The 23,369-nt window shown below is 32.1% G+C and overlaps 3 protein-coding genes across 4 annotated transcripts; 1 reads left to right on the top strand and 2 right to left on the bottom strand.

The window, feature by feature from the left end:
* Nucleotides 1–1,895: 1,895 nt before the first annotated feature.
* Nucleotides 1,896–10,684, bottom strand: LOC137820887 (protein PHOX1). 2 transcript variants are annotated; one of them, XM_090295553.1, is made up of 4 exons: nucleotides 10,318–10,474; nucleotides 7,790–10,026; nucleotides 7,472–7,712; nucleotides 1,896–2,268 (listed from the first exon to the last, which is right to left on the bottom strand). In XM_090295553.1, exons 2-3 carry the CDS (start codon nucleotides 9,813–9,815, stop codon nucleotides 7,564–7,566), a joined length of 2,175 nt encoding a protein of 724 aa, XP_090151679.1. In that variant the 5' UTR covers nucleotides 9,816–10,026; nucleotides 10,318–10,474; the 3' UTR covers nucleotides 1,896–2,268; nucleotides 7,472–7,563. The 2 variants fall into 2 exon arrangements, with proteins under 2 accessions (XP_090151679.1, XP_068481295.1); XM_068625194.2 differs by having other exon boundaries at nucleotides 7,790–10,684.
* Nucleotides 10,685–13,094: 2,410 nt separating this feature from the next.
* OS9 (ER lectin-like protein) lies at nucleotides 13,095–17,058 on the top strand. The gene is made up of 8 exons (XM_068624666.2): nucleotides 13,095–13,325; nucleotides 13,444–13,541; nucleotides 14,464–14,667; nucleotides 14,815–14,886; nucleotides 16,144–16,259; nucleotides 16,388–16,454; nucleotides 16,523–16,629; nucleotides 16,709–17,058. Exons 1-8 carry the CDS (start codon nucleotides 13,232–13,234, stop codon nucleotides 16,860–16,862), a joined length of 912 nt encoding a protein of 303 aa, XP_068480767.1. The 5' UTR covers nucleotides 13,095–13,231; the 3' UTR covers nucleotides 16,863–17,058.
* Nucleotides 17,059–17,909: 851 nt separating this feature from the next.
* On the bottom strand, nucleotides 17,910–22,702 carry NUB1 (ubiquitin-associated (UBA)/TS-N domain-containing protein). Its single transcript, XM_068624472.1, has 11 exons — nucleotides 22,285–22,702; nucleotides 22,082–22,204; nucleotides 21,908–22,004; nucleotides 21,263–21,298; nucleotides 20,585–20,772; nucleotides 20,356–20,458; nucleotides 19,318–19,499; nucleotides 19,178–19,255; nucleotides 18,749–18,851; nucleotides 18,586–18,679; nucleotides 17,910–18,487 (listed from the first exon to the last, which is right to left on the bottom strand). Exons 1-11 carry the CDS (start codon nucleotides 22,581–22,583, stop codon nucleotides 18,117–18,119), a joined length of 1,674 nt encoding a protein of 557 aa, XP_068480573.1. The 5' UTR covers nucleotides 22,584–22,702; the 3' UTR covers nucleotides 17,910–18,116.
* Nucleotides 22,703–23,369: the final 667 nt, after the last annotated feature.

The following is a 23,369-nucleotide window of genomic DNA, read 5'->3' as shown; positions in this document are numbered from 1 at the left end:
CTTATATTACAAATAATAATAAAACTATTAATAATAATAGAAAATTAATAATAAAAATTATAAAATGATAATATTAATAATAATAACAATAATAATATTAGAATAAATAATTATAATAAAAACAAAAAACTACGAATAATTATATATGAAATAATAAAAAATTCTAATTTAATATTTAATTAAAATTAATTAATAGCAAGGATAATTTGATTATTTTATAAATATATAATTTTTCAATTTTTAAAAAATCTATTATATCAATAAAATTATCACAAACTTTCAAAAAAAATCCTTTCATCTCTTTACTTTCTACTCTTTTTCTCGTAATACAAATAATCTCACTTTTCACTCCTTTATCTTTTTTTTCCTTTATTTTGAATTTATTCTTAATAATATTTCTTCCAATCGTAGCACTTTCTTTCATTATTCTCCCATCGTAGTGTTTAAGAAAGCAGTTTTATCATTTGAATGTGTGAATTGACCAGAAAATTCGTTGTATCGATATTTTCTAGTATACCTTGCTAGGTTGTTTCTGGATTGCTTAATATAAATTTAAATATAAATTTGTGTTGTGTGAGTGTAATCCATTTTTCATCTTACAATAATATAATTTTTAATATATAAAGTTAAAATTCAATACTCGTTAAAATTATGATTCATGTTATATATCATGGAAGAACATCATCATAATTCAAATGTGTATTATTTGATAAAAAAAATAGAAAATAGTTAATAAATAAAATAATTTATTTAGAAGAATATTATTGAAATTAAATAAAAATATGGATGTTTAGTGAGAATTTGCCTGAAGCCAGTGATATTTTCTTGACCATGTTGGAAACCATAAAATCAAATACAACCACGGTGATGGATCCACCTTGTACAGTGGACCCTGGCCCCTACATTTTTTTAACTTTCATAATTTGTATATTTTAAAATAAAAGTAGTAGATCAATTTTTAAGGTTAGTCCCTTTCAATTAGTTACGACCGTTTCTTCCTCCACATTCGTATGTTCTTCTCACACCTCCATAAAATTTTTATTTCCAAAAATGTTCTTATGGATTACGTAATCTGAAAGTCATTTTTCAAATTCATAATTAGCTTCCGGATTACATAATTTGAAAGTCTTTTTTCAGATGCATAATTAGTTTTATGGATTACATAATTCGAAAGTTACTATCAAATTCAGATTTTCGAATTATATAATCCAGAATAACATTCTGGATTATGTAATCTGAAATATGGAGGTGACACAATAAGAATAAAAAAATATTTTTCATATTTTATATGGGGTGCCAAAAGAACATATTGAGGTGCAAGAAGAAACAGTCTTAGTTACCGTCTCTCCAAGTACCAAATGCCCAAAACCCTAAAACGGAAACCAGATATTGTCAATCAATATTAATAAATCATCTTAACAACAAACCAATAACCCTTAGGTACACATGTAGAAATTATGCATACAATAAAAACTTCACTATCCAAGAAAATTCTTTCAATAAAAACACACATAGATCATTTACCTTAACAATCAGAAGAATCTTAAATTTCAAGAGATGGAAGACAATTTGGTGCAATATCAAATCTTAGGTGAAGGTGAAATTGAAGAGGTGAAGTGGGATTTTCTTTTCAAATGGGGTGAAGGAAATTTTTGCTGATGCTCTTTTTGGTATAGAACAATACCATTTTCAATTCATTTGAGCAAACTATTTGACAATTGGTGAAATATCAGAAACAGAAAATTTACATGAAAAATATTAATGTAAAGAAAACAACAAATGAAAAAAATTAATTTTGACAAACAGTTCAAAAACCAAAATTACTGAGCCAAATGTAAAGTGACAATCTTTCTGTGAATGAATTATGAAAATGCAAGAATTAAAATCTGCTATTATTTCCTTTAAAACAAATTTAGAATGGCTTTTCCCTTTAACTTTATAAGTACAATGTGCAGCAAGTTGAATAATTTAGAAATACTAATTCAACAAGTAGTTACATATGGATAAACTACTGAACAAGAGAAACAGGAAAACAAACAACAAATCTCTCCCAACTTCTTTCAGTATAACTTTAATTTCCTACTGCCACTATAAATCTAACCACAAAGGGAAGGCAATGTGAGCAAAGGCAGAAAGTAACTAAAAAAAGGTAATTTCTGCAACTCCATCTTCCCCACCTGTCAAGAATCTCCCAAACCTTTAAATTCTTGTGAAAGATAGTTTCTTTCTATAACTACAGTGTTTACTACAGAAAGTAGGCAAAGAAACCTGCAAAATAAGCCAACAAAGATGATAAAACGTAATCCATATTTTATGAACAAAGAAAGAGAGCAAAGAAAAGAAGTTAATAGCAGCAAACAGTATCAATCATGCACATAGCTAAAGGCTATTTGTTTCTGCACCCTCAACAATCTCAACCTACACCTCTTTTAAACTTGGATTAGGTAATCTGAAATATATATTTCTTTCTGGATTCAAATGCAGACATCCATATTAGTGAAAGGAAGAAAAGAGTGTAAGCAGCTAATGTAGATGTACAGGAAGAAAAGGATACAATACATACATTATTTATGTTTTATCCAAAACAAAGAAAACCCAATCATCAATGTGTCAATAAAATTGTTTTAAAATATCTTTAGAATCTTCCTAATAATTTCAGTATATTTTTATATCTTTATTTTTAAAAAATCATTATTATAATAAAAATGATAAAAATACAATTGGTATGATTGGTATCAATAAAATAATTTATTTCTTTAAGTTCAAGTTGGTATCAATACTCCCAATTTTGGGAAATTTGTTTTCACTACCAGGTTAACAGCATTTGTTAACCATCATCATTGAGGTCCATGGTGGACAAAAAAGTTCCTCCTCATACACCATAATATGCCACCTTGGTATCAGTGCGTGTCAACCCCATGCCTTGCTCTAGGAATGTCCACTACTTCCACACCGACCTAAACTCGTTCCAGGGGTAGTGACATCTCATTTGGCACCAATTTTAGTACATGAGTTTTTGGAGTTTCTGGGTTCTTCTGCTAAGCGGGTTCTCTTTGTTACGTCTTTGTTTTGTAATTTGTTTCTTCAATGAAAGCTTATAAGAAAGAACTTTATTGTTTGAGAACCCTTAATAAGTGAATTTATGCCTAACTAAACCTCACAAAATCGGTTTTTAAATTGAGATTTGCATTTCTTTATATACTATAATTTAGTCTTATTTCTAATCGATATGGGATCTCGAACACACCCTCACACAGAAGATTGAACATGTCGAGCGAGCATGAAATTAGATATTTGTGGATGGTTCAACACTAACAAACTTAACTAAGATGGGCTTTGAATGATTCTGATATCATCTTAGTTAGTGGATTTATGCACTCAACCTCACAAAACCGACTTGTAAGGTAAGGTTTGCACTCTACTTATATACTATAATTTGATCTTATCTCTAATTGATGTGAGATCTTCAACAAGAACAATGATTGAATCAATTATTAAAAATTAAAAGTCCTTTAGATCATATACTCTATCCATGAAAGGTAACAATACATTCAGTACTATTGGTCATATGTCTCAAGGTATTTGGATTATTGATTTGGGACAAATTGATCACATGACTCCCTTTCCTATGCTCTTTAATTCCTATTTCAAAATGACTAGAAAACTCTCGTTACAATCGCAAATGGTGATAGTGTAGTCATGCAGATCAAGGAATATAACTTTAGAAACATCTCCTGTATTAAAGGATGTTTTATATGTCCTATAACTGACCAATAGTCTCATATTTGTACTTAAACTTACAAAAGATTTGGACTATTTAGTAACCTTTTTTCTCTTATGTATTTCAGGACCTTGGCACAAGAAAGACAATTTTAATTGCTAAGAGGTGTAGATTGTAGAGTGGATTGTATCTATTGAAATCCAAGGACCATAACAAAATAAAGGTCATAACCAGCAAGCAACTTCAAAAACATGGATAAGTTCCCAAATACGGCTTCATCAGTCATCCCTCATTCAAAATCTTATCAAAGCATTGTTCCTTCTTCTGTTTACTAAAGACTAAAGAGTTGGGTCTTTTAAATGTGATGTGTTGGCTATCAAAGCATCACCATGCACTTTATCCCCTATGAGGTAAAAAGGGTATTTTTTTTCATTTGACTTAATTCATTCTTATGTATGGGGAACTATTTTAGAATATATTTTCTTTTATTAAAATGGTTCGTTACTTTTATTTTTAAATCTTTGTTAATTTTTTCCATTTTGTCCAAAATCAATATAGAAAATATGTCAAAAGAATTAAGTCAGATAATGATACTTAATATGTGAATCATGAATTCTCCAAATTTAATACGTAACGCAAACACTCCAGGTTGCAGAAAGGAAGAATCGTCAGATTATAGAAGTAGCTAGAGGACTCCTTTTCTAGTTGTATGTTCCTGAAACTTATTGGAAAGAAGTTGTGTTAAGTGTCATACCTCATTAACAGGTTACCTTCTCGTGTATTAAATGACATTAGTCTTATGGAGACTTTTTTATCTTTTGTTCCCCCTTCTCCCTAATGTCAAGTCTATCGTATCGAGTTTTTGTGGTTACAACCCACTTTGATTATCAAAGAAGGAAATAACCTACTTTGATTCCAAAGTGAGAAAAGTTGTCTATGTAGAGGTGAAAATCCTTGGAGATAACAATAAAGAGATAATTACCATTGAGAATTTATTCATTGCCCATTGCATTGAGAGAAAAAAAATCATGTGTTAAATATCTTATTTCTCAATATGATTGCACTAACGATCTTTCTAATAAACATCAAAGTATAATTAGTGTCACTAAGGCAACAAAAATTCCTACCTCAATCTAATAGCCATGAAAAGTGAACATTGGACTCAAGCCATGAGAGGGGAGATGAATGCATTAGAAAGAAACTTAACATGGGAGATTATTGACAAACCAAGAAACAAAAGGGTTGTGAGGTGCAAAAGGATATTTACATTGAAATATGATGCAAATGGAACAACAGAAAAACATAAAATCATATTGGTTGCAAAGGGATACACTCAAACGTATGGAATTGACTACAACGAGACATTTTCTCCTTCAACAAAGATGAATATAGTTAGAGTTGTTCTTACTCTGACTTTGGTTGAAACTTACACTAATTGGATGTGAAGAATGTGTTTCATAGTGCAGCTTTAGAAGAAAATCCTACAAATATAATGGGTCTATCAAGCAAACGCCATTTTCAATTAGTCTCTGGATACCAAGTTAAAATATAGGAAAGACAAAAGCATTAGCTAAAATCGTGTTTTTGAGATACCATGTTAAAATGTAGGAAAGACAAAAGCATTTAGCTAAAATCGTGTTTTTGAGACAATACAGGTGCTTTATTAATATTGAGAGAAAAGGAATCAATAAAATAAGTAGAGAAGCTTTGATATCCTTTAATAATAAAAATATGATATGAGAACAAATAAAAAGTTCTTAATAATATATATATATAATATAATATAGATATTCTTAATTATATAGGATTAGTTCCTTATTTCTAAAATTATAACAAGACTCAATATATTGGTAGGAAAACTTATTTCTCTATCACACACTAGACCTAAGATTACTTATGCAGTTAGTGAAAACTCTAATCTTCTTTCTTTTCTTACTTTTGCAGCCACTGACACAGATTGCAAGTCCACCCTACCCACATTGACCCAACAACTCCTTCATTATTAAGTTTTGAACCAGTAGCTCCTCCTATATATTATACTTTTTTATATTATCTTTATCCGCACTGTTTCTGTCATAACCCGTTATGGCTTCAGATATCTTTTTTATAAAGGACTTTTGGATCGCTGATATTTTCCATTATCTGATATCAATAACACTAGTCCTATTGCAAAAAGTTGAATTTTGAGTCCTTACTCAAGTCAAGGTGCATGTGTAGATGAAAATCATACTAAATAACCTTAAAATAAAGGTTGACATTAATTGTACTGTAATAACAAGTCAGCCAAAGCATTGTCATTCGTAGACAATTTATCAAAGATAATCTTAACAAAGGCTTTGTGATTACAACCCATGTCCAAGTAAAACAATTCTTTATCAATAAAATAATTCTTTATTTTCATACAAAGTTCAAGTAAAATAAAACATGATGTCTGGTAACAGAACAATGAACTACAACAAATATTCAAGGTATAAATACAATCATTTAAATTGCAGAAGTCACTTATAAGATAATATAAACTTTACTTTATAAGTAAACTTGATGGGAGAAAATCTACAGCAAAGCAAATTCTAAAGATAAAAATCTCGAGAGTCCAAGTATGGGAAAGAATAATCACAAAATTACCTAAGATGCCTCACAAATAAAAATTGAAAATTGTTGGTGCATGTACATGTAATATCTTAGTATGTATCACAATTTTAAACTGCTAATGTCAGATTATTAGGTCCATAAAATCATAATGTACTTCACCACAGTCAAAATTTCTGATCTAGGATTTCTTCACTTTCTCTCCAATTGCCTGCATATATTGCTATTACAAAACACTCAGATGTTTCCAAAAGTTTGTTATTTTCCTCAATGTAAAATATACAATACAAGCTATATATGTCCAAAACAATTGTTTTTTGCATCTAATCTTCAAAGTAACACACTGTCCTCTGATGAAGCAAAGGCTTGATGTCATCACATAAACAAATCCATTTTCATCAAATCAGCCTGATACAATTGACTCAACTGAATATTAACTTCTTTGACATTATTTCTCAAAGATTCATGCAGAAGAAGTGACCTTCGGCTATATATTTCTAACCTAGTTCTGACAGGAGTTAATTTCTATTAAATGCTGTTTTATTCTTGTGAAAGTATTTCTTCCAAATAACATTTAATCTTCCTATGGTGTATGATATAGCAATCTAAAATCCTTTATTGAGTGATGGGGTTTGTAGGTTTTATTGAACTATTGAAGTCCTTGCCAGGAACTTCATATGAAAACCTCTTATATATTGTCAACAACTGTTTATGCTATGAAGAAAGGGTATCTACACAGCAGCTTGTTCATTTTAAAATAGCTTGCAGAAGTGATTCTAAAAGATAGGCAAGAAATTAACAAAACTTTAACACATAGCATGTTGATAATCAATGACAAGACTTCATTCAGAATTAGAAGGCAGATAGTAAATGTCAAAACAGTGTCAAAAAGAAATTGCGATATTTCGAGGAACCGATCAATAGCTAACTTCAAGCATAATTCTCAATTTACTGCAATGATCATAAAGACATTAATTTTCGCCTGCGAAAACCAATATTCTACAGTTACTTATCAATGCTCGAATCTACAATATACTTTTGCAAGATACACCTAGTCTCATTCTACAGACATGTACACAAAAGAGAACAAAACATTTAGATTAATACGCATGATAATTAATACTACTAAAAGAAAAGAAATAACATAGGACTCTCAGTTACCTTCATGATGACGATAGCATTTCAGTCACATAAGCAACCATGTGGATGTTGGCTCTGTTATTCCTCAACAACTTGCAGAAAAAAGATGCAACTCATACAAGCTCAAAGGCATGGTATATTTTAGATATTCTTCTTCTAAACAAGGGCTCCAAACGGAACGATAGAACACCTTTCTGCAACTTTTTAGCGTTGTACATCTCATTCCATGGTTGGACTATTTCATCAATTTCGAATCCAAGACCTGTTGGAAAAGTTGTAAGTATATATGAATATGTATCTGTTCAGCTATAAATTTTCTAACTAGGAAAGAAAATGTACCGTAATTTGAACAGTGGTTCTTCAACATTACAGCTATATCTGTTGCAGAAGCTCCAGCAAGTTGAAACTTCTCAGCTGCAACTTCAAGACTTTCATTCCATCCCGGTAACCCTATCTTGAATTCCACTATTGAGCGCTCATATAGTATGGTACCCCACAGAAGATTCATTTGAGACCTCGTATTTTCCACCTGTGTAGCAATTTCATCTGCTGAAATATTTTTGAATAGTTGGTCCAACCCCATGTCCTGCAAATGTAATAAAATATCCTTCGGATTGGAAGTTTCCTGCAATTGCTGCTCTCCTGATTCTTCCCATATAAGCATTCCTTTCTCTACGCTATCCTCAGCACTGTTGTAAAGCTGAAGAACCTCAGAGGAGGGCCATGTCGATAAATCTACCTTAGAACAGAGTGCATAATTCCAAGAAAGTTTGGCTTGCTCAAACAGCTGTTGGCCTAGTGCCAAGAAGCCTTCATAAAAATCTGGTTTAATTTCAATGGCTGTTTCATACTTCTCCCCAGATTTTTCATATTCTTCGTACGCCCATTCATACAAACTTCTGATTTGTTCATGCAAATGCTCCTTAGAAGAATCTCCTGTAAAATAAACTCTGTACCTTGCCCTGGACATATGCACATTTCCCCAGTTGAACAATGCTAGAGCTGCCATCTCTTGGAACTTACCTCCAGCAATATCAAATATGCCTTGAGCTTCCTCACTTATAATTGTCTCTTCCACAGCCTCTGAATAGAGCTTCATACCATATTTATGAAAATATAAATATCTGTCAGGTTCCAACCCAACATGGTTCTTGAACAGTTGTGCAAACCGAATTATCCAATCCTCAATGCAAGATAAACTAATAATGTCCTTTCCTTTCACCACAGATCCATTCACAGGAGAATTAGCAATACTAACCTTTTCTACATTCTTTGCATTAAGCTTCTTAAAGAATGGATCATGTTCAGGATTAACTTCCACTATGTACAGCCGGATAGAACCCTGTGATCCTGTTTCAGCCCACCTTAATTCTTCGTCAGAAGTGATAGTGACCAGATCACCCTCTTGGTCCTTATATTTGACAAGAACTGCTCCTAGTCTAGGGAAACGATCACAAATAACTTCCCTTAGCTGAAAGAGGCTGCAATTAACTGGCAATTCAGCCCATCTTATATCCTCACCAAAAACAAGTTTTGCTGCTTTCTTTGGTATATCTTCACTTCTACCAGTACTTTTTTCCTCAATAACTTCCTTAACATCATCCTTTTTCTCAACATTTTTTCCCTTGGCCTTCTTCTTTTTAGATTTGTTAGCCTTCTTCTCTTTCCGACTGTCCTCGGCCTTCTCTTCAGCTTTATTCTCTCCTAATTTCTCCTCAGCTTGCTTTTCTTCAATTTTATCAAGAGACTTCACCTTCTCTTTGTTTTTCTTCTTCTTGTGACTCTTTTCTTTCATTAATTTTTTCAGAGGTAAAATAGGAGGTCCGGCATAGTCTGGAGGCAACTCAATTTCTGTATCATTTACGACTAATCCCCGATCTCCAAGAGCATGCTTCACCTTATCTGAGACCTCCAATGCCATTACATTATTTGGCTCTATCTTCAAAACAGTACTAACATCTCTCAGCGCAAAATCCAGCCTATTTAAAGCTTCATAGCACCTTGCTCTCTTCATCAGAGCTTTACTATATTTTGGTGTTACTTCAAGAGCCAAATTGCATTCATTGATTGCTCTAGGATACTCACGGAGACCCATCTGCATATAGCACGCAGCCATGTTACTCCTTAAATAAGAAATATCTACATGATTTCTTGGAAGCAATTTCAGGGCCTTCTCATATTTTGCCAAAGCCCCCTCAGCATTCCGCTTCTGGAACATCTTGTTCCCTTCATCCTTCAACACGTGAGCCATTGATATAAGCACCAAGGAATCGCTGTCATATGATCTGGGACCTTCATCTTCTGCTTTCTTATGATCTCCTCTATCTTCACTCGTTTCTCCTACCTGAATCTTTTTCCTCCACATTCTGAACCCAACAATCCAACACTAAATAAACTAATCAAAGATACCACTCCTCCTAGTCCACAACAGTTCAATCCACTCAACAACATAAGAAAAAGAGGTTTTTTATTTTTCCAATGAATCAATTGCACACACAAGATAACCAATCTAAAACCAAACGCAAAGCTCTCCTCAAACAAAAAGATCGTTTAATAGGAAAGAACTTCACACAAACCTATGAAAATAGCAGAAGGAAATAATGGAAAAGATACAACAGTCAGGTTGATACAAGAATCGCATAACCAAGATAACCAGCTTTATATATATAACAGTGGCAGCAACTATCAGGAAACAAAACTCAAAACCTCAAAGTTGAAATTACTGAAAAATCAACTGGGCTGGGTTCTGGGAATACAAAATGCACCACCCTTCTCTCCAAATCAGGATTTGTTTCTGCCGATACAAATCCCAACTCAGAGAGGGGACAAGGACAAACCAAGTCAGATTTGAAGGTGAAGGAAATTACCCTTTGGTTTTATCACAGAAAGGGATTGAATAGAGAGAAGAAGACCCAGAATTTGGTAACAAATAAAATCTTATCAGGGTGACAAATTCAGCGGAAAAGGTTCAAGCTTTGGTTAGGAAATCCAGATACCAAGAGAGGGCGAGAAAGTTTGAAATGCAAGGAATGGAGGAAAGCCAAACCATCTTAACGTTACGTTGTTCCTTCGTCCCTTTGGAAAAAGTATTGGTTTTTCTTTCACATCCTTCACCTTAACGCCACAAATGAAAAAGGAGAAAAAAAAAAAGAAAAAGATCAGATAATGCCAATTTGTTGTCTGAACAAAATTTGCAATTCAATATCCCTCTGGAAATTATTTTTTCTGTCACTCTCTTATTGATTCCCTAAATTCTTGAAGAAGAAAAAAAAAAAAAAAATCTGTTGGTGGGTCCCACCACGCAAAATTTTATAATGAATTAACTAACTAATCCTTTGCTTTGGGACAACCTCAGTCTGAAGTGGCACACACATGTTGACCTTTATGTCATATCCATCAGTTTCTTAGTTTTTTTATTTTATATATTTTGGCAATATATAATGAAAAGGTCATTCACGTTACTTGGTGTCTCACAAAGTTTCAATTTTTTATTTATAATTATGTTTCTATCCCTACCCATGTCATTATTTTAAGAATATAATAATTATGATATGTATAAATTAGAAAAAGTTCTAAATTACTAAACAATTATATAACTATTTAAAACTGTATATTTCTATTTTTATCTCAATTTTTTAAATATAATAACATCTATACTTATAAGTCATTACATCATCATCTATTGGCATTCATTCTCCATTTGTCACATATCTAAAGTCAATAAAAAAAAAAACAAAAAAGTGAGATAATATTATTGAAATTATTGAAGCATGGATTGTTATTAGATTGACATCATGATAAGAGGGGTGAGTTAAATCCATGTTTCATTGACATAACTTAAGCAATCATGTAAAGTACGTGTGTTTTGGATAAACCTAAAAAGCAAATGGCTATGCATGAAATATTGGGAATTAGTTCCACACTCCACGGAAGAAAAGAGTGTTAAACAGTTAATGATCTTTTGGGAAAATCTGATTGCAAAATTTAGTGCATAAAGAATGACAAAAATAAAGAAAATTCACGAGTTAAAGTAAAAATGTTATTTTTATTACAAATAATCTTGCCATGTTATGAAAGGTCAAATCAAATGTATTTTATAAGAACCTAAACATCCTTTTCAGAACAAAAATGGGATTGAGTCCTGGAATAATGTTTTTATTATGGTGATTCTATGAGACATACGTTAATAATAAAAAGATAAATGAAAATATAGGTACATGGATAAATAGAAATATCTATGATCGTTAATTACTTTTTTTTTTCAGCATTTGCTATCCTTAACAAGATTAAATAAAAATATGGTATTTTTTTTCTTTTTTAATAGTTATTATCTATTAATGTTTAAAAAATAGGTAAAGGTGATGATGGATTGGATTTTTGAAAATTTAATTTAAATTTGATCAAAATTATATTTAATTAGATGAAATTAAATAAAAATTAATTTTAAAAATTAAAATAATTAATTACTATTATTTGATTAAGTTATAGACATTTTTATATTCGATGGGTTGGTTAAATTGAAAAACTATAAACACAACTATTCAATTTAAATCTTTTCCTATTTTTTTACGACTTATTTCTTTTCATGGATATATTCTATTAGTGTCACAAGACTTTATCTTATACTAATATGTTTCAGTCGATTAAAAGATATGCAAGGTTAATTAATTTCGTTATCGTTAAAGTTCCAACTTAATCAATATACAAATAATTTAATCTTGAATTCAACACATTAGCTACTTCTAACTTATATGACGGTTTTCAAGAAACAGTGTAGAGGTGTTAATTTTTTTTTAGGGTGTATAGATGCCAAATACATAAAATATAATAAAATTAAAAAAGTATATTTATTTGTATGTAAAAAAAAATTAAGGTATAACAAACACTACTAAACTCCACTACTACTTGGAGCTTTTTGTTTTTCTATTGTATTCATAAAATGATCTTTAGTCTATTTTTTTTTAATTTAATTGTACATCTTAATTTTTAGGTTTGAATTATTTAGATGGAACTCAAGTTTACATACCATACTACAATGTACCATTATTAAACTTTACATAAATATTTATATTATTTCATATATTGGTGCTTATTTATATCCATTACATAAAATACATGCAACACCAAAAGAGAAGGTTAAATTATGCTTCAAAAAATTTCACAAATTTTTGCTTATATCATTTGATATTGATACATGATTGAAACTTTACTTAGTAGTAAGATGTCTTTCCAAAAATAATATTAAACACTTTTTTTTAGTTAGATTAACAACTACAACATTCAAAACAACATATTAGAGAAATAAGATATACTCATTATATTATATTAGTTTATTTATCACCCAATCTACATTCAATTATTAATCAACAAATCAAATTTCACATAATGAACTATGGTGTGAGGTAGAATTAAATATTCTCTTTATTTTTTTTTTACTTTTTAATAATTTTATTTATTTATTTAATATTGAATAATTTTTTATTTTATTTTAAAATACTTAAGTAATTTTTTTAAATAATAGTATATAATTCTTTTGTATTATTTTTGTAAAATATATTAAATTGTATTATTTTTTAATTAATTAATTATAAAATATAAAATTGAATATATTTTAATTTAATAAAAAATGAATACATGATTTGCCAAGGCATTGACATGGCAATCGTGGATTGGGGAATAGACGTGGACGGTTTTGGCATCTGGTGATCTTGGCTCCAACTTCTAATCGTTCACCGCCGAGGAAACGACGTCGGAACTGATTTTGCTTCGTTGTGACCATCGATGATAATGGAGACGATGAAGCCACCACTCTTTCTGCTATTCATTCTCTTCTCTTTCACCTATGCCTCCGAACAGATCTTCCCTGCTCATATTGGTCGTTATCGTTTCCTTCCCCCTTCTTTCTTAGGGTTTCAAATTCCTTCTGATTTCAAAATCATAATTCTGTTAGGTTTTCCATTTTTTTTTAATTTTTTTTGCTGTTGTCATAACAGGTAGCATATTTGGTGGTGCTGGTAGCACTGGTGGTGGCCGCTCTCGTGAACCTAAATACAATATCGAATTCCATTCCCAAGATTCCCCTTTTATCCCTGTGAGTTACTACACTTTAAATGAGTGTTGAGCTTGAATGTTGAATACAATGATTACCCCTGCCCTTTGGTTTTGGAAAGGAATTAGAGGTTTTCGCGAAGCTTGCGCTCTGATGCATGGATCAGTATCGTGTGTCTCTTGGACGTTCAAATTTATTTCGCTTGACTATGTTTTTCTGATTGAAATATTATTTACAGTGTATTTTGAAATGCTGGTTTGGAATCGAAAGTACTATGGCTGTACGAATTTAACGGAGGTGTTGTTTTGATGATATCCAAGAGATTGGAAATAAGAGTGCCGGGTTATTTTATATAGATTAGGAATTAAATGTCCTGTTTGTTTTGCCGCAAACATCCATTTGTGATAAACAAACATGGCTTTACTATTGTGCATCGTGTTTGGTTAAACTTTGAGGTGGATGAAATGAATTTTGTCGAGAAAACATTAGGATATAATTGCAAGGTATGAGTTCTTTGAAAGGGAATATTTTAGCTGTAATGGTAAATACAATTGATTGATGAACCTACAAATTTTTTAAAACATATCTTTATCTGCGGTTCACAAGTGATTGTACATCACCTTTCAAATGATTAAATTCTTCTAGAGTCTAAACTCACTTTCAAAGTATCATTCCCAAATACAATTTAATTATTTTTAAACATCACTTGTTTCAACACTGATTATTTCAATCTCAGTTCTTTCAACTCTATAACAATCTAACATACACAGACCCAAAATAGTTTAACTACTGTTGACTGACAACTCAGTAACTCGTGATTTATGGTATTTAATGAACATACTGGACATTTTAAGTTCTTGTCTAAGCCTTTGGACATAACTAGATCTTTTTCCTTTCTAGGATCAAGTGAAATTCAAGTTTATCCAATGACCTGTCATAAGAACTTGTTATACTTCATTTGCAGGATGACGACCAGGAATCCGTAATCATACCAGATAAAAATGGACAGAAATTTATCTGTTACTTACCTAAGGTGGAAAAGGAAAAAAGTGGAATGCCTGTTATCCAGCACAATGTTAGCAGTATGATTTTCGAAACAGAGAAACGGATTAAGCAGAAGACACCAGATGAACTGCTAGAAGCATTAAAGGGCCCGTGTTTTCTCAAGGTTAGTGTTTGAATTATTTCCAATGGTGATTTATTAATTACTGTTCATGAAGTTTGTGGTCTTGATATTTGGTTTTTTGTGAGTCTTATTTAAACATATGGCATCTATTATAAATCATTTCTTTACACTAGCTGTTTGAATGTGCAGCAAGAAGGTTGGTGGTCATATGAATTTTGCTATCAAAAGAAGTTGCGGCAACTACATTTGGAAGATGATAAGGTATCCTCTTGATTACATTCGGTTTTGGCCCTTCATGGCATTTGTACAAACTTCTCTCTGCTCCATCCTCTCTTCAGCAGCTTAAAGTGATGGATTTGTAAGGGGAATTGCATTCTTGAATAAGTTTATGAAGTAATGACTCCGAAACAGACATCGGATATGACACTGACATAGATACCAGGACACAGCTAGTGTTCAAATGCGACCTTGCTGATCACACACACATATATATAATCAAGCGTGACAAAAATCTGAAGATTTATATAATTCTCACTATAAAAAGAATTTTGTTTTAGTTTCCATGTAATAACATCCTTCACAATAGAATTACAGATAAGAAACATGTATCTTAATTGTTAAAATACCAAGTCTGACGGAAACGAGCCTAAAAGAATGAGTATATTCATAATATAAGTTGTTTTCTTTTAATTTGTTTTTTACTCTTTTTTTAGAGTAGTGCCTAGGAAGTGTTTAGACTAGAATAAGTATTGGCTCACTTTCTTTACTTACGCTCAAGTTGTGGCGAAGAGGTGTCTAAGATGTATTGAAGAGGTTGAGGAGCCGATTAAAAAATAGTTTTTAATAGTGACATGGTTAAGGAGTGTCAGACAGATGTCGGAGGCATCCAAAAAGTGTCATTTCCAAAGGTTTCGAACGGCCACATACTATTCTACAGGGGTGTCAATGCTTCCAGGGTTTCAACTAATTCACCCGCAGTGTCATTTTAACGTAGGCTTCTGCATTTTTTGGGATTTGGGTTAGTATTCAGTTTGATTAACAATATTATCTTCATATTTCGTTAAGTTTTGAGCTTCAAATTTCCTAATCAGACTTAATTTTCTTTCCACTCTCTTGATTTTGATTCTATAATTTACTAACTAATGGGAAATGACTGTATTACGATTTTATGATATATGGCAGATACATACAGTGCATCTATATGAAATTTTATACTCCAACATAGAGCAAGGTTGATCACTCGACAATAAAATTTATCGTTCCTTTTCCTAATGGAACACTCTTGTTACCGTACCATCCTTGTTGAGATTTCCGTACCGTGATTATTGATAGTAAAATTAAGTCATTGATATAAATCCTACATTCAGAAGGCCTATCTTTTGGTTTATCAATTAGATTGAAGTGCATTTTATCCAGTTCAACTGTATAACCGTGGATTTGTTTTATTATTATACTTTAGAAACTTGTAAAATCATATATTCATGTATCATAATCAGTGTATATTTTTCCTTTTCACAGATCGTCCAGGAGTTTATCCTGGGAGAGTATGATCCGGAGGCTACAGCTGCATTTAACCAAAATCTTTCCGACATTTCTACACTGAAGGATCCCCGTTCAAAAGATGCATCTCAAAGGTACCTTATGGATGACTGTTTCTAAGTGCGAGGATTGGGTTAACTTGGAGAAATGGTTTATTACATGATATATGCTGTGAATGACTGAATGATAAAAACACTTACGTAATTATATAATATTCTTTCAGGTATCATGCTCATCAATATACTAACGGAACCATGTGTGATCTTACAAATAGGCCAAGAGAGACCGAGGTATGAAATTGAAGATCTGGGTCTGTTCTTCCTTCCCTCGTCGTATTGATTTCATATTTTTATTTTAGGTGAGGTTTGTATGCTCCGAACCCAGAACAATGATCAGTTCAATCACTGAGATTTCCACTTGCAAGTATGCACTTACAGTGCAATGTCCAACGCTATGCAAGCACCCGTAAGTCCTCCTTGCATCTTTCTTTGCAGTTTTTGTCTCATTGCTATGTCAAAGTTTTATGCCGTTAATGTTTTTGCAGATTGTTTCAAGAGGAGATACCAGTATGGCACACCATCGACTGTAATATGCTCCCAAAGAAACACGTGGATGCCGAAGTGAGGCAAGAAAACCAAAATATGGAGATTGTTATGGTCACAGATTCAGAAAATAACGACTCAGAATTAGAACAATGATGTAAATGTACAGTTAAAACCTTAGGGAAAGTAAGTGACATGTATTTTCTACAGTAAAGGAACATGTATTTTCTATTAGCCTCTGGCTAGGTGGAAGACCAGGTCATGTCTCCCACCATGGAAAATAAGATTTACAAAGTTAGGTTTTTGTTCAAATTCAGATCGATGGTCAAAATTTTCTGCTCTTTTTAGTTTCTTGTTCTCATTCTTGTTCATATTTATCTTTTTTATTCTCCCTCCTTTTTTTTCTCCTAATCATCTTTAGTCTTCACTATCCTACATCAACTATGTCTGTTATGATTTTTGTTGAAAAATTATTGAGTTTAACTCAACAGGCTGAGGTGTATTCGACATATTCTGCATAGTGGCTATCCAGGATCGAGGTGTTCAAGAAGTGACATGGAGTTTATAACATTCATCTTTTAATATCTTAACTAGTGTTTTCCTTCAATGACCATAGTTAAAAACTATATGCTAAAGTTCAATAATTTGAAAGTTTTATTTCCACCTTGTACAAAACACGTTTTTATCTGTTAATTAATCCCACACGCTTATTTACCAACGTTCACATTAACATATAACATTTTTAGAAAAATAAATAAAGTACGGATTATTAAAATTTAAGAGATTAAAATGCAAAATAAAATAAATAGAGACTAAATTACAAATTTTGTACCGAAGTTACCATTTCCCAATATGTTATAAATCGATGATTAAAATAAGGGAATATTGCAGTTATCTTTCATAAAATTATGTTTAATAATATTTATATATTTTTAGTTTTAAAATAGACTTGCTCCCTTTTATATTTTTAGTAAAATGATTTTGACATTCTTTCTAGTTTTTAAAATAAACTATAACCATTCTTATGTATTTAATAAATAGCCCTAACTTTATCTTAATAAAATAATACTCGCTTATTTTATTTTATTCAAAAAATCATATTTACTAAAAGTTATCTATAGTGAAAGTAAAATAAAATAAAATCATACTTCCTACTAATCTAATAAATCAAGAAATAAGCTATAAAATAATTACTTCGCACACTTTAGCTAAATGAAGTTATCATCATAAAAGTTCCAGGGAACGAGCACATATTCTCATGTACTCATCATACTATTTACATCAAGCTCCCACAAGAGCATTAAATACATTCATTATCTATATCAATCTGCTATTTACATAAACTGCTCAATGTTATTCTAAACGGTCAATATTATTCTAAATCTTTTTTATTATAAATAATTTTTTTTCTTACTGGGAAGGTGCAGTTTCGCCGCAACTCCCTGCTGACTCAACCAGGGCCAGGTACTCAGTTATGGCTTCTCCTTCTACATTAACTTCAATGTCATAATCAGCCAAGGCATCTGCTTTTGCAATATCTGCAGAGAGCTCATCTTCCATTTCTTTATCTCGTTGTGTTTTACTGTCTTCAACCTCATTCATCGCGTATAGATCATCAGAATTAACGTTGTTAGGTAATAGAGTAGATGAACTAGCACCACCATGGGGAGCGGCTGTTGAATGTGTATTTATGGTAGCTGATGTGGGTTCGATCTCAGGTTGTGCCGTCAGTCTTTGCAAAACTTGTTCCACACTACCTCCGGCCTCAAAAGCAGCAACAACTACAAAGAAGCAGCAGTATCAGAATAACCCTATATATGCATATACCACTAGGTATAACTTTAGCACATGTCTTGAATATCTGGATAAACTTTTATACCTCTTGCTCTTTCAAAACCCATTTGCACAACTTTTTCAATTTCAGAATCTTTTACTTGTTTTTGTCTCTTCCTTTTCCTTGACTCGATCGCAACCTTAATATTGATGAGAGTAAGTAGAAATATTGATTGAAGTGACAGAATTTTGTTAAGATAAATACTAACCTGTAAAGCAGAATTAGTTTCAGGATTGGTCAAATCATCCAATGCTTTCTGAGTATCATTTTCATTTTGTCTAAGGGCTTCAGCAGCAAGCTCCTTGTCAAACCTGCCAGAATAGTAGTATCAATTACGATGAATATAGTTCGGTTATGCCTTTCATCCCTGAAGTAGTATTCTCTCTCCTAAATGGTTCCGTAAAAAAATTATATATTATGTATCAAGTATTAGAAGTTATGCTGAGTAGTCCCCAAATATTGAAAAGCCCTTCATTTAATGCAAGGATAGATGCCACGCACGAATAAATAAATTCTAAGTGCCATAAGCCTAGGAACTTACAATACGTTCAAAAAAGTAGTCTCGTTAGAGACCAATCTTTACAATACGCATGAACAAATAGTAATATTTAAAATACAACACAAAATTAACCCTTACCCAATAGAGACCAATTCCTTCAATCTCTCTAGATCCACAGCTTTCTTTAAGGGTGTCATCCCATACCGCTTTTGTTCCCTGGAAGCAAGCTATTTAGAAAGAGAAACAAAAGAAAATAAAGAGGATAAATATTAACTCACTTAATTTCATTTCTTCTCCGAATATCCTCCTCCCGCTTCTGCAATTTCTTTGCTTTCTCCTCAGCAAGGAAATCAATGGCACCCCCAACATCTTGATTGTTCATCCGCAATGCTCGCTTTGCATCACGTTCAACAAAGCCCATGCTCATAACAAATGATAAGGCTTCATCTGACACTTGCAGCTGCAACAGAAAAGAGCATTGCTTACAAGAGAAAACGAGGCAGGGGTAATACAAAAACAAATAAATAAAACTGGATATATCAATCAATGTCAAAACATTTGAAGTCAGAAGGATGCTAACTATCGACTGTTAACTTCAAAATTTTAAATAAGTAATATTAAACCCTTAAAAAGTTATAGAAAGATCAAGCTTCAGGCTCTTTATCTAATTTAATGTGCATTTTGTAAGATTATGATATATGTCACAACAGCTAACAAAAACTGATGCAACATCCATACAAATTATTCAGAACTAAAACAATATCAGATTTTGAAAATTAAGATAGTAATTTACAAGCTTAGGGGTGATTACATGCTAAACTAGAGTGAGATAAGTTAGTTAACTGATGCACACACAAAAAAATTGTTTCTGAAACGGCAAAGAAATTTAATTGAATCAACTTATAGTCCAAGCCCATCACACGAAACCTCCTCGTGACATCTCCTATTAAAAGTCTCTTCCTGTATTGCTGAAAGTGTCTTTCGATTTCCACATAGTTTTGTTCCTTCTTAGATTGTGAAAATGGTTAATATAATATTATACTTGCAAAGACATATAATAGTGTATATAAAATTTGGATAAAATATTTATGTTTTATTTGTGTACAGGATAATTTATAATGTAAATAATTATGAGTTCAGATTATGTTAAACACACACACATATTAATAAAAAATAACATTGTTTATATAAAATATATATAAGACAATATGACAAAAGAATATTTAAAAGGAAATTTGAAACTCTTATCTAACTCCAACAAATTTGTAAAATGTTGTCTTCATTTCTTCTATCCAATTTATCACACTTTTACAAACCTGGACGAACTTAGCTCTTGCAGAGGCTAATGCTTTTCGGGATTTCTCTAACTGCCCAGTATGATATGCCACCACCCCTTCAAGCAGCTCTAGTCTCAAATGCCTATAAACAAAACAAATTGACTATTTACAGAATGAAGAAATAAATATATTAAAATTAATCTATTTTAAATTTTAACACAAAGATATTGAGTATTTTTTAGGGGAAAAAACAAGGGAAACAACTCACAATGCAAGTTCTGGAAATCGACCACCTTGTAAGAGCCTCAGGCGAAGAGAATCCTTTCCATGAGCCCGTTCAATTCCTATCCTAGCTATTTCAAGACGCTTTCCTGCGTCTGCGAGCCATCTGATGTCTCGTATCATAAAATAGCACCATACCATGTCTATTTGCAGTATAGGAACATTGTCAATAAGCTGAAGAGACAAAAATTGTATTAGACTCAAAACAAAAACATATGTATTACAAAATTTGGCTCTTCCAATTTCGGGCGAGAACTAAAGAGGAAAAAAAATTAGTTATAACAATTAATTGAAGAATCAACAGTTTAAAATCTGCAACTTTTACACTTCAGCAAATATTTATAACTATACATTTTCTCCGTCTCTCACTTTAGAGTATCTCAATCCTATATTCCACTAAAGACTCAACTGTTTCCTAAGCAATCTAAGAGCCTCAATACAAAACGCATACATGCAACAAGCTCTTTGGGAGAGAAAAAGAGGCTATTGCCAACGACAATAAATTTTAGAAAAAGAAAAAGAATTGGCAGCTAAAACACAGTTTTCAGTGAAATAAGTACACAATTAGACTAAATCATGGCCCATTTCTTTACTCGAATAAACAATTCGCAAGAAAATTCTCTCATGGGTCCAAATGAGGATAACATTTGAATAAATTACTCACCTCAATGACCTTTGAATCACAAAGAGAGAATGACTCCTGCAAAAATAAATTAAATTTTGAATTAAGAGTGAAAATTAATAATAAAGAAAAAACACTATCCATAGCAACACGGAAGAGAGGCGGCCATGTGTGCAACTTCATGATTTATAAGTCATTATCAGCCAAAATAAATAATATAATAATAATAATAATAATAATAACAATAAAGCAAAAATGCTACTCAAAATGTCAAGGTTAAAGAAAGACTGTAAAAATGTTACAGAAACTATATCCACAAACTCTTGCCATGTACCCTAACAAAGGCTGCTCACTTCACACAAACTCATACGTCAGTACCTATTCGTCACATATCATTGAGCACAATGACGGTGAGTTAAAACCAGCTACAGTATTGCAGTTCAGGACTTGATTCTTCGAAATTCACCCTGCCTTTTCCCCCGCACAGTAATCCCCCTTAACTGTTTGAATTAGTAACTTACACTACCCCAACACTCTTTTTCACCCAAAAAATACATTGCAACAAGTTAAAAAGGCAAGAGTAGAGTGCGAATTTTAAAGAAACGACAAGGAGTGTACAAGTTTCAGTGTAATTTGCTCATCAGAATAACACATTCGCAACAAAACATAAACCAATAAAACACTAACCTCTCCCATGCTAAGCACTTCCAGCGCATCTTTGTAATTCCCCTGTTTGATGAGTTTCTTCCCCTTCGCGTGAAGCATCAGTCCCATCATCACTGCCCTGCCACAGAACCAAAACCCTCACATTCTAATTCAAAACGAAAACCCCAGACACAAAATCTTACACGTGCAACACACCTTTGATCAGTCTCGGAGCCTAACCGCACTTTCTGTCCACTCTGATCCTCAACTTCGATATTGAAGTCCTCAACCGGCAACGCACCATCCGCGTGGCGTTCCGCCATCGCAGTCGCAGCAGCCCTGTCCACATCAAACGCAACCAACTAAGCAAACCAGAACGACGACGTTCGCGAAATTAAAATCGCGGAAAGGCGCGTGACCTGATACGCGCGAGTCTGGAGCAGCGCTCTTCCTGCGCGACGAGGGAGAGTCCCTGCTGCGGAGAGGAGGCGCGCGTGGCGAGGATCTTAGCGTTGTTTTTTATGCCGAGTTGGGAAAGGGTTTGGGGCGGAACGGCGTCGTCTCGGAGAATCTTGCCGGCGCAGATAAGGTTGATGCAGTGGGAGGGAGAGTTGGATCGCTCGGCGACGCGGTCGCGGAGCATGGCGAGGGTCCAGGCGTGGAGGTCCACCTCTTCCACCACCCCTGCCCATGTTCCTCCTATCTTCAGTTTCGCCATCGCTCTCACACACACACACACAAAAACACGCTCAAAACTCAGTTATTTGAGGCTTTCCGATTTCCAACTCTTTCGTGTCTACAAAGAAACAAATAAGGAATAGAGTAACGGAGTCAAGTAAAGTTGTTAGTTAAGAATGTTAATTATTTTTATTTTCTTTTCTCTGATAAATCTTACCCTTAATTTTAATTTCTTTCCTAATATTTTATAAAAATGTTCTTCTTATTTTATAATATCCAAAATTTTGGTTCTTATTTTTTTTTGTATTTTTTCTTTTAATTTTTAAATTCTTAATTACTAATTATCCGTGATTTTTATCATTCAATTTTGATTTTTGATTTTTAATTTTAATTTTAATTTTTAGTTCAATTATGTATAAATCCTGTTTTACTTTAACGTGACAAAGTGAGATTAAGGATTTTCTTTTTTTTTTTTAACTTTTTTACAGGATTGAAGACACTAGTAACCCAAAAAACTTATATATCTAAATTTGGTAGTAATGCCTTAATTTTTAATTCTTTTATTCAGTTTTTAAAATATATTAAATTAAAGTTGTGAATATTAAACTATTATTAGTGGTGTATTTTAGATAATTTACGTACCTTTTCATTTAATTTAATATTTATTAAAATTATATAAATATATAAATAATAAAAATAAAAAACACATATATCCCGCTAGTATTAATAATGTTATTATTATCGATAGTAATAGTCCTAATACAGTTGGATTCTCTTTAATAACATATATAGTTAGTAACATTAATAAATAAAAATTATAATAATA

Source organism: Phaseolus vulgaris, chromosome 9 (assembly GCF_051622355.1).
Source record: "Phaseolus vulgaris cultivar YP4 chromosome 9, ASM5162235v1, whole genome shotgun sequence".
Lineage (NCBI taxonomy): Eukaryota > Viridiplantae > Streptophyta > Magnoliopsida > Fabales > Fabaceae > Phaseolus > Phaseolus vulgaris.
The sequence above is the reverse complement of the archived record's forward strand: the minus strand, read 5'-3'. Positions and strand labels throughout refer to the sequence as shown.